Source organism: Atractosteus spatula, chromosome 7, assembly GCF_055471065.1.
Source record: "Atractosteus spatula isolate fAtrSpa1 chromosome 7, fAtrSpa1.hap1, whole genome shotgun sequence".
NCBI lineage: Eukaryota > Metazoa > Chordata > Actinopteri > Semionotiformes > Lepisosteidae > Atractosteus > Atractosteus spatula.
Window position 1 is genome coordinate 22,922,799 of NC_142712.1, and position 12,294 is coordinate 22,935,092.

General features: G+C 39.2%; 1 protein-coding gene across 1 annotated transcript in view; it reads right to left on the reverse strand.

Annotated features, from left to right (window-relative positions):
* Positions 1-742: 742 nt before the first annotated feature.
* Positions 743-12,294, reverse strand: part of robo1 (roundabout, axon guidance receptor, homolog 1 (Drosophila)) — a 502,355-nt gene continuing 490,803 nt past the window's right edge. The window contains exons 25-30 of the mRNA XM_088921682.1: positions 9,299-9,562; positions 8,491-8,897; positions 7,977-8,123; positions 4,535-4,834; positions 3,755-3,957; positions 743-1,925 (exon numbers count right to left, since the gene is read on the reverse strand). Of these exons, the coding sequence (XP_088777808.1) occupies positions 1,911-1,925; positions 3,755-3,957; positions 4,535-4,834; positions 7,977-8,123; positions 8,491-8,897; positions 9,299-9,562 (1,336 nt within the window). The 3' untranslated portion in view covers positions 743-1,910. The remainder of the gene's footprint in view (positions 1,926-3,754; positions 3,958-4,534; positions 4,835-7,976; positions 8,124-8,490; positions 8,898-9,298; positions 9,563-12,294) is intronic.

Sequence of the window (12,294 nt, forward strand, 5' to 3'; positions counted from 1 at the left end):
ACACCATGGACTCTTGCAACTACGCCAAGCATGGGACATGTTAGATTCTATGAACGTTTTTTTTTTAAGTTCTGAAAACGGTTTTGTGAAGCTCTAGTTGAACCTTTTTTGATTGTGAGGAAGAATTTTAGCATTTACCTTTTTTAAAGTGTATAAGATAGTGACTAGTTGGCTTTGAAAAATGCCTTTTACCCAGCAACAGTATGAAAGAACAATTGCAAGCATATTATTTGACTTTTTGATATTAATGCTCATTTCACACCTTTTATTTATATACTTTCTTTTGTCTGTATGCAAGGTAAAACTGCTTCTTAAGAAGTACGTGGTCAATTACAATTAGAGAGAAAAAACAACTCCTAATATGGAAACTTAGAATGAGCTTTCCTGTGTGAATTTGCAGTATAAAACTCATTGCATTTATCATCTCAGTGAAGTTACTCACAGATCTGTATGAGAGGTTGCTCTCAGATCTGCATGATTACATCCTCCCCATGTGCATGAATAAAGGACTCTGCTTGACCACACCTAACCTGAGTGAAGGCTTTTCTTCGACAATTGATAAAATGTTTTCTGCAAAGGTTTTGTGGTTTTGGTGATGTAAAACGATGAAGTGAGAAGTTCCTTTTGAGTCAAGTTTTTCTTAGAACGTAGGCGCTTGCGTCCATGAGCAGCATTAAGTTGACAGGAACATTCCTTTTCTTCAGATGACACAATAAATTGATATAAGAAACAAGCATAAACATAAGTTTGGTATTTGAGGACATTTTTAATAAATAATGTGAAAAAATTACATGTTTAGGATTATGTGATCCTCAATATGCAAAATAATGGCTAATGAGAAAGAAGTTGCCTTTTATAGGAAAAAAATATGAAAAACAATGCTAATTCCCTTCCACCTGAAAATCAATGCAACCATTGCTTAACTCTTTTTAACTAAATTGTAGTACAAAAAAATTGATTTGATGGCACTCAGCTTGGCTTTATACACCTGTATAAAACAGTACAGTACGCATGAATTAAAAATAGATGGACTTTCTTCCTGAAGCAAAGATATTGTTTACTATCACAGATGTCAGGAATTGAAGGCATCGTCCCAAACAGACTCACAGGCGTTGATCCACTGCCTTCAGGAATTATGTCTTGAGTTTTTGCAAAGTATGTTTTGAAGTTCTATGTGAATGAAACACCTCCAGCAGGATGCTCTCATGTGACCAATGCAACTCCTATCCTTTGCCACCAGCTTATCATCTTTAACTACATCACCATGATAAACAAGACTTTTTTGTCACACTTTATTCAGTAAGACAAAAAGATTAATAGATAAAATGGTTTAAAATAAAGTTTAGTGATTGTGCTTTTAAAACCAAAGAAAAGAAATCAAAAATTTCAAACAGTGCATTACAAACAAAACAAAATGAAATCCATAAGTGGCACTTTCTTGGGGTGGTTAAATGTTTAAACAATTTACAGCTTGAATAAAAAACAACAAGGAAGACAAATTTTAAGTACCACAACAGGTTACTAAAAAAAGAAAAAAAATATTTACAATACGGGCCACCCCAATATGCTTGTAGCTAATTTTTATTACAGTAACATATGACTGTAAAGGGCTTTAAAATGAGTCTTGACAAAGCAGTCTCTGTCATAATAGTCTGTGTAAACTATTACCCCATATTGCATTGAAATTGAAAAAGTACCACTAGTTAAATTGCTTTCAATGTACTTTTTTATAAAATGGACATCATAAATTAAAAAAAGAACAGAACATTAATAATTGGTCAGTTTTCCAGGTGTAAAGAAACAATGTACATAATTTCACCAAACATAATATCTGGTATTCAAAAGTAGAAGACTGGATACTGTTTTACCAAAACTTCTTAACAGATTGGTCTTGTTTCCCTCTGTTGTGTTCAGCTTTCTGCCTCCTGTCAGTAAAAAAAAAAAGAAAAAAGACTGCATAGTTTCATATATTTTAAAATGGACAACCTAACTATTTTGTTAATTTCTCCCAACAAATGGAAGTAAAGTTCTTATGACTGGACTTATAATTTTTGAAATATTGGATACTGATTCAGAACTAATTAAATGGATTAGGCTTTACTCTGTTAAGCATTTCTAACTCTATTGTCTTTTGTTTCAAAATGCAGATATATAACAGAGTAGTTGTTATGGTTTGGAGAAAGTGTAAATATCCCAGGAGTACAGTTGGCTACAGATGGCTATAACTGGCTATAGTTGGCTGCTTGGTTTCCTAACCAATGGAGGAAGAAGACTCATCCACAGATCTGGTACCACTTTTGTGTGGTACTGTTTTGCCCCCAAATTACCATCCTCCAATAAACTCTATCAGCATTTCCTCCAGTGATGGAACAAGATGAGGCGACTTTCTGTACAACTTAACTCTGTCCATCATGGTGAAACTTACACTACACCTACAATATTACATCTATAATATGACCTATTGTGGCTACGTTTGGTCATTGCTCTCTGTAGTAAAAGCTTTAGAACACTGGTCTTAATGTCTTTTAAGTTGTGATGTTAGTATAAAGGTTATGGTAATACCAGGGAAAAGTGATCAAAGCAGTTTTTAAAAAGCAGTACCTTATTAACATTATAGAATAAAGCAAAGCAGGGGTAAAGTAAAGCAAGATTCACTTCCCCTTAAGGGTAAGGTTATTAAGGAGAGGCATGAGTGCCTTTTTTAAAAAGAAGGTTTAAGCATGAATCTGGTGAGGCAAAAACAGTAACAGTGGAAGGTTTTTATACCCTGGTTAGTCTAGCATCTGTCCAAGTTTTACAATTCCCAGGATCATTACTAAGATTACAGCAAACAGGCAGCAGGGTTTGTATGACAGGGGGATCATTTGTGCTGGTGATCCATACCACACTACCAGGTCAAGGAGGAACTGCCATCCCTAGCCAATCAAATTATTGTGCATGTGCTGGCTATCCTGTGCCAAATCATGTGAATGTGGCCTAGTAAATCCACTTGCTGGACTTCTCCAAAACAGGACCATTATCAGGAATAACACACAGACCTACAGACATGACAGCAAATAGGCATCAAACATTATTCACACCACTTCCAGTATATTCTACCAGAGCTTTAAAAGCTTAAAAAATAAGCAGGTAGGAATGTTAATGTATTCTATCAGGTGTCAAGGCTCTGCATTCTGCCCTTTTATACCATACTTTATGCTTAATGAGTTAAAAACATATAAGCAAAAAAGACAGAAACCCAACAATGTTGCAAGTTAGAACTGTGGGGCATTTACTGAGCTGTGAGAGGGGATGATAGACTGATAGGACTGTTTTGTGCAAACAGTACTATGTTCCATTAGTTTTTTCAGGAGTACTAACACTGTACTCACTTTATATTAAGTACTTGCTTTATTACAGTTACTTATAGGCGATTACATCAGGGGCAGAATAATTTACACTGCAAGCAGCACACGTAAACCACCATATCTTTCTGGAGTGTATAACGATTTATATTGTATTTTAATACCATAATAAATCTTTAGACAAATAAATATAAATAATAAGTGATGAAAATTGAGCTGCTTGGATGGTAATATAGCATTTTCTAAGACAGTGACAGATTACTGATGCTTATGATCAAAGGAACTGCCTTTAATGAAGATTAAATGGTCTCTTTGATATGCAGAGTGCTTTAATTAATAATGGAGATAACCACATGAGCACCCAGGGTAGAAACTAAAAAAGCAAATCAAAAAGACAGCTAGCAACGTGCCTCTAATTCTTCTTCTTCCTGTTCGAAGGTTCCCATTCCGGGCATTCCCATGTCAGAGGTGTTCCTGCGCCCCCCGCCTGTCTGCTCTGGTCTCCGCCGCCCCCCCGAACCTCTGGAGGACATGGAGCTGGATGAGCTGGGGTCTCGGGGGCTATGCACAGCAGGGAACGAGGGCCGGCTATATGGAAGAATGTCCTCAGCAGCTACAGCAACAAGAAGAAGCTAGCATTAGAAACCACTGCAGAATAGTTGCATTCAGTATTCTACAGTAACATGCAGTTCAAATCTCATCATACAGTAAACTGCTTGGATCTGGTGGTCTACAGCACACATCTTATAGATACTAATGTGCCTGAATTTTCTTGCTTCAGTTTTCCAGTTTAAAAGGTATTTTTGGATTATTGTCCCACCCCACAATTCCTTCAAATTGCATCTATCTTTCTGTAAAGAAATGTGTACCCACAGGCAATTCAATTAGAATTGCTTCAGTTAGAATTGTTTCCCATTTTAAAAGGTAGAACACTGTCACACAAAATATTAATGTGAATATATGGAAAGATAGAACAAAAACATTCAACAGAAACAGAAGTCTTAAAAATCTAATCTCTCCAAGATAGAACTCACAAGTTAGAAGATAAAACTGACTAACAAAGCAACATCAAAAGTAAGATAAAAATGCAGTTGTCATGAGGTAATCTGGATAATGCTATGTCAAACTGGATATGCATTTTCCTCAATGTGGCTAGTAGCATGCACTAGTTTTACCAAATGCATCAATACCTTGGGGCTGGCGAGACTTGGCTGGCGTACTCTCATGTTTTACTGCTTTGCTTCCACGGGTCTTGTGCCTCTCCTGGGATTCACGTCGCTCCGATGAGCTTGTGCGTCCATCTGAGTGCTGTCGTGGGTCTGAGCCTTCTCTACCTCTGTAGTTGGCACCTCTCTTCTCACCTGGCCGCTCTGCCCTCTGGTCTGTAGATGCCACTTTTGGGGACACAATGGGACGGCCTTCAAGCAGGGACTTGGACTGGTGAGTGGGAGACTTAATCACAGGAGGAGGCAGTGGTGGAGGCGGCAGGTCTGTAGGAAGTGATGAAAACCAGAAATGCAATCAAATGTCAAGCTTCAGATTCAGTAGCTCAAACAAATCCTTGAGGCCTTGAGGTGAAAAGTATTGAAAGTCTAATAGACTTTAAATGTATATTCGTCGTCACTTGTCTGACTGAAGTAATGGTCACCTGCCCCTAAGAATGAGGCTGACGTGACTTTTCTCTTGTCATGAGGAATAAGCCAGAGAGCTTGTGCAAGGGTCATGATGGGGTGGAGGTAGGGCAGGGAAAAAGAACGGCAAAGTGGTTGTACAGCAGGAGAGATATTCATGCATAAGTGAGATTATAAATTTGTCCTCCTAAAACTAAAAACATCATAAAATATCATAATGAAAATGTCACAGTTTTAAGAATATAAGAAGAGTGACAGACAAAAAATATATCTGACAAGTCTTGTTAATTTAGACACAAGCAACTAAATGACTTAAGCAGGCACATGGTAAATCCCAGAATGCCTGCTTGGCGTACTTTACAATTTGGTTCAACATTTACACCTGGCAATGGACAATTTTGCAATGGCATGTGAAATAATTTATGACAGCACTTTCTTTTTTCTGACAATAATAGGCTATGCAGCAGCAAAAGCCTTATACAGTACATACTTAAAACAATGAAGAAAATACAGTTGTTTTTCACAGCGAGCTTAACCTTTAAATCATATTTGAGAAACCAGATCAAATCAATCCCTCAACATTTAACAGATCTGAATCAGCAATTTTTCTGCATAATTACTTGAGAAGATATTTCGTAGCATCTGCAAACAGCACCTCAATCTGCCTTCTTCTTAGTCAATTAATCAATCCCTCATGTCCTTAAGTCATTATTTATTATAGCATTTGCGTTGGATACAACATTTAATGTCCATGAGTTCACACATACACACGTTTGCAAGGCAGAAATCCTTTTCTGCTTGTGATCAATATGGCTTTTGATCCGCTAATCAGCTTCGCTTGGAGGAGCAGCTTTGTTTCTGCTATCTACTGTAATCCACACAGGATTAAATACTTCATAAACACAGAATAACATTGACTCTTTTATGCTTTAGAAAACTCTGCCATTAATGGAACTGTACATAGCAGGTCTAGAAAATAACATTATGTTAATGTTACTGGAGCTATAGGTTTGCAATTTTAGCAATTTAACAGTAATACAGTAACAATGTATTACAGATCAAAGTTAAGCATATAACTTCTTTAATGAAACATTTTTTATTGTGATCCGCTAATCAGCTTCAACTACAACTTCAATCAACTACAATGTTTTAATTAGTCCAGCCAATAAAGCATAATTTTTTTTTTTGCTGTGATTAAAAATGATTTTCTTAAACTACATGATTGATGCACCTGATTTTTTCCTTACTCACTTCTGTTTGTCTTTTCCATCTATGATTTTCCATCTAGGATTTCAGTATTACACTCACTCACCTCTATTTTTCATCTCTGGGTATTTTTTATTTGTCTTGAAATTCATCATATACTGTACATGTGAGCACTGTACCAGAGTGCTATACATATATAAAAAACAGTTAAAAAATTATGACTTATAAATGTTATTATTTTATGACTTGTTAAAATGTACAAATGGTGCAGAATTGCGCCTACCAGAAACCATTCAGTTTCTTTGATAGACCTTCAAAGGAAAAAGGTTAAATGTGCAGAGGGAGACACAAAAAGAGTCATTAAACGCTTATTTGAATTGTGCAGGCAATCAGCTGCACACTACGCTCTCACTCAAAGATGAAGAACAGTGAGCAAACAACGATGAAATTAGCAGGCCACAGAAGGTCCCACTGGTGTACGCCTGCCTATTGGACATTTAACAAGTATTATATTTATAGGCATACTGGCACTGCTAATGTAGTCAGGCCTAAAATGGCAAAGGCAGCAAGGGCCTCCTTGAAAACCACATGAAATTGTTCTGTGGGGGGTGCCATCAATGTACAATTGCTTATAAAGCAGAAGATTTACACCCTGAGCTCTCCTCCTGCACTGCTGCACATAGATGAAAACAGAAGCACAATAACTTCCCACCATCAGATCAGGGTCAAGATAGGCAGGTTGAGAGCACGCCAGCCGGCCAGGCACGGCGTGTCACGCCAAGCTGCCTAATATCCGACAGACAATGGGAGCAGAGCTGCAGAGAAGGGAAAGGGAGATAATGGCGAGGATGCAGTGAAATTACTTGTGCTCCACATGCAGCATGCTTGATATTAAATTTCTCTGTCAAGTGGTTAGGAACTTAGACAGATGTAAATGAAACATGGCCTTATGCACTCCTGGATAAGAATCTATAATATTAGCCTTTTTATATGATAATGGCACTGGATAGCCCTCTAAGAAGGAAAAACAAAACATAAACTGCTGATTCTAATGAAAGTTATAAATCAGTTTCCAGGATAAGTGGTGCTGGAGTTCAGAATTACTGGCTACAAACAGTTGACAAGATAGTTAAGCTTCTGAAAATGTATTTAACAGGAACCACCAATGAGTCTCACTTTACCTACCCCACCCCCTTACTTTATGTTTTTCTTTGTTTTAACTGGAAGATGGTGCTTTAATAAAAGCTGTGACATCTGGGGCAATTTCATTAAAGTGTTCTGCTAGACAACATCACAGTGTCAGCAGTATCCTAACACTGCTCCCCAGAGATTCCCAGCAGTATACCTTTTCAGTGCAAGCAAATATTGCAAGTGATGCTACATGCATGTGAGGAGATAGTTAAAAGCACTGACTCAACTCAACTCAGAAATATTTCTGTATTGCCATTATAATATTAATTCAAAACTGTTTGGAGCCACAGGACCTGCTTGGCTGGGGAATTAAAATGATAAAAAATAAAGGGGCATATATAGAGTTGCTGTACTGTGTATCCAGGATGGTAACCTACTGAAGAAACCTCAGATTCCAGCTCATATTCATTCTGCACTCAGGAAGAATAGAGAAAAGGGTAAGGAGGGTGGGTAGTAAGCTGACATCCCAGGGTTGCATAAGGCTTGATCTGGAGTATCTTCACATTTTACAAAACAGTTCAGTGAAAAAAAGCACAGGACTGGGAACAATATATACCCATACACCTTTTCTTCAGCTCTTCCCACATAACAATCTGCTCCCTACCTTCTGTGTAGGCATCTCGGCGTACTGGGGCATGTTTCTGTTTTTTGGTAGGTCGGGTTTTTTGCATGACAACAGCACTCATGTTGCTGTCTGTGGAGACAGGGCTGGTAGGTCTGTGGCTGTGGGGATTCATAAAATGTCTTCGCCCTGTGGAGAGAGAAAAAGAGAAAAACTATATCACATTAGTGGGCTTTCATTTAAGTTTGATTAATGAAAGTGTAGCAAGAACTGTGACACTAGCTAGACTAAAATCACACTCTAGGTATAAATGCTGCCACATTTCATAATATATTTTACATGCTCCAGGTGCAGTTGCTTTTAGTTGTTTTTTTTAGTTGAAAAAAAATCCTAAGGTTCCTGTGCAAGGCATGTGATCCATACTTCAGTACTGTAATTTTTAGAATGTCAGCAAAGATGACCAGATATTTCTAAAAAAAAGTCTCAGTCTAGTTACAGATGTTTGGACAGCTGTCTCTTTCAGTGTTACCTATTCTCCTAAAGTAGGAAAACATACCTCCAGCAGAATCTGGCATAGAATACTTGGCAACTTTGAGTCCAGCATATTCAGCGGCGGCGGCCACAGCTTGCGCGAAGTCAGCATCAGTGAAGAAAGAGCCATCAGAGGAGCTGACGGCACTCGATCTGCCACTGGAGGCGTTGTCTTCCTCAGAGGCTGAGCCCCAGCCATTGATCATGGAGCCAGTTACAGAGCTCTCCAAGTCCCCCACACTGGAGGCAGGGGTCTGCTCAAGACCTCGCAACAGCAGCCTCCTGGTGTGCACCTTGGCCACCTCCACATCCGTTTCATCCCCCTCCTCATCTGGCCCATCGGTGTCCAGTGCCAATGGCCCCGAGATGTACCCATATGTGTGAGGTGGAGAAAGAGGCCTTGGGGGAGGTGGAGGGCTTACTGTATGGCGCCTAAAAGAGGGTGAACAGAAGTGCTTGGAATTGTCATGGAACTGTATTTCTGCAATACACGTAAGAAGGTAAGCGACACTCTCGTTTGTAAAAAGAAAACTAGTACAAAATACCAAGCTCAAAACATAGCGCAAAGTTTGAGAATCTTACAGAGCCAGACACAGACATGTGCAAGGCTTGTGGTAGTCTTATGGACCTGGAAATATTACATGAAATTAGGATTTATTAATGGATTACTAAGTATTGTTAAAAAAACATTAAGTTTTACAAATTGCAATTTTACAACATTGCAATGTCGACATGCAGAAGATCCAACAGCAAAATATAAAGGGCTGAGCTTTGAAATGTGCTATTCTATGTCTGTCTACATCTATCTTCTACATACTGAAACCACCTGGTACCTGCGGTCGTGTGGGTGTTGTGCAGGTGCTATGCTGTCCTGGCACTCTGGGAGCATGGGCTGCAGCTCCTCTTGAGGGGAAGGTGTGAGAGTGGCTGTGGACTGGTGGCTATAGGACACGGCTGCTGGGGAGGAGGCAGCTCCCCGCACTGGAGGGGTAGGACCCCTCTCTATCTCTTCCTCATCTTCATCCTCCTCCTCCAGTTCATCCTGCTGCAGGTACATTCTGGTTGGGGGAACTGGGCACTGCATGTCTGGATCATAGCTGAACCAGAAAAAAGGAAAAGATATCTCAATCTACAGATGAAATGAAAACGAAAGCTTTAATGTAAAAATCACAGGCTAGGCAGTGCTACATCTTAGATGGGATATCAGTCCATCTTTGGAAACACATAGGGACAACTTAGACACCAGTATATACAGTATTTGTAGGGCTGAAGGAAATCAGACCACCTGGAGAAAACACAGGCAAACAAGAAAAGGCTAATTTAACACAGACAGCACCCCACACCAGAACTGAAGAATTGGCAAGCAGCAGCACCAACTGCCACATCACTATTTTTAAAGCAAATATATTACTTTAAATTACAAATCTACTTCTTGTTCCTCAGTATACATGTATGTTGCATTTTCACACATTGTACAGTCCCAATTTAGGTCTCTTCTGCAGGGTTTTGTTCCGCAATTGATAAATGAACAAACAGGACCTTTTTTGGCAGAGGTGATGTTTTGAAAATATATTTAAAATTCCCATCTAAAATACAAAAACATATTCTGCAAAACAGATTTTGAACAGGATTTAAACTGTTTATTAAAAACTCTCAGATTCTTTTAGCATTACCAAATGGTTTATCTGAAATCAAACAAGACACAAATAGTACGTAAGGCACTGCAGTTGTCTATACATGTATGTTGATACAAAGATATTCTGCAGTTTTTGCAGATATAGAGCAGCAGAAAATCCTGACATTTTAAACAGTGACTTACAGAAAGCCTACATGTTAATAGATCTAGGTCCCCTATGGGAACAGGAATGCTAATATCAGACTCAAGCAGTGCTTTGCAAAAGTATTCATCTCCTTCCAATGATGTCCATTTTTTGAATTACTAATGATTACCCAGTGATATATTTGTTGTGTATACATCAAATAAAAAAAGATTAAAATATTTTAATAAAACTTAAATGCTCAAATTGGAACACTTTTATGGGCAGAAGAAAAATGTCAGCAAAAATATCACTCTGCAACTCACAACTGGCAACCCACTGAAGATAAGCAGGTGTGAGTCTGGTCAGTACCTGGAGGTTGCTGCTGGAAGAGGTGTTCGTGGGGCCAGCAAGGGGGGCTCACCCTGTGGTCTGTGTGGGTCCTAATGCCCCAGTATAGTGACGGGTACACTAGACTGTAAACAGGCTCCGTCCTTCGGATGAGACGTAAAACCGAGGTCCTGACTCTCTGTGGTCATTAAAAATCCTAGGACGTTTCTTGAAAAAAGTAGGGGTGTAACCCCGGTGTCCTGGCCAAATTTCCCATCGGCCCTTACCAATAATGGCCTCCTAATAATCCCCATCTATAAATTGGCTTTATTACTCTGCTCTCCTCCCCACTGATAGTTGATGTGTGGTGAGCGTTCTGGCGCACTATGGCTGCCGTCGCATCATCCAGGTGGATGCTGCACATTGGTGGTGGTGGAGGGGAGTCCCCATCACCTGTAAAGCGCTTTGAGTGGAGTGTCCAGAAAAGTGCTATATAAGTGTAAGCAATTGTTATTATTATTATTATTATTATTATTATTATTATTAAAACTGCAAAGAAAGACAGGTCAGGTAATTTATCTAAATGGTCTTTTTGTACAACAATATTGGTTCAAGTGATTTCCGAATAAATACACCTGTCTTTGTGAGGTCCCTCAGTCGGGGAGTGAATTTCAAGCAAAGATTCAAAATTAAAAGAGATCTAAAGCTGAAGTAAAGGCATAAAGTAGCAGAAAGTATAAAAACATCTCCAAACACACTGAATATCCCTGAAAGGTGTATTGTACTGCCTAGATCTGGCTGTCTCCTCACACTGAGCAGCCATGTAATGACAAAACTGGTCACAGATGCCACTGTGAAGCCAGTTGCAACTTTGAAGGAGCAATAGAATTCAAAGGCCGAGATGGGAATAAATGTTCATAAGTCAACAATATCCCAATCATTCCACAAATCTGGTCTGTATGATAGAGTGGCAAGAAGGAAACCATTATTAAAAATATGAAATCCTGCACTGGGTTTGAAACAAAGCATTTATGTGGTGCTACAAACATTGACAAAAGATTTTGTCAAAATGGGGCATACTGTATGTTGTAAATGAAAAGCAATACAGTGCATTAGACATAAACCCAATACATCACTTAATTAGTCAACACCATCCTTACTGTCAACCATGGTGGTGGCAGCATTATGTTAGAGAGTTGCTTTTTATTAATAGGGACTGAGAAGCTTGTTGAGACTTAAGGGGAAAAGGATAGTGCAACCTATAGGCAAGTCTTAGAGGAAAACCCTTTTCAGTGTACTAAAGACCCTGGGATAAAAGTTCAAGAAGCAATTCTTGAACTCCAGGAGTTCCAGGAGAGGCTGGATGGCAACCGAGGAAGATCGGTGATGCTGGAAAGAAAGACCTTGAGGAAAGACTGGAATGTGTATATCAGGCCAGCACCTTCATGCACAGCACTTGCAAGAGGGCACCAGCAATGCAACAGAACCGGAATTTTAGGAAAACCCCCAGAGTCTCCCAAGATGGGTGGATGATAAAATACTCAACAGGATGGGTACAACAGTGAAACAATCCAAGAGAAGGCTTGCATGAACACCCTTAACTGGGGAGGCATTTGAGGCATTTGAGGATTGAAAATACACTAAGTAAAGACCACTTGTGGGAAAGTGGGTGCAGCACACAGCATCATTAGTAAATGGTGAGACAGGAAGCACCCCACTGTACTGGAGATCCGCCAGCACCC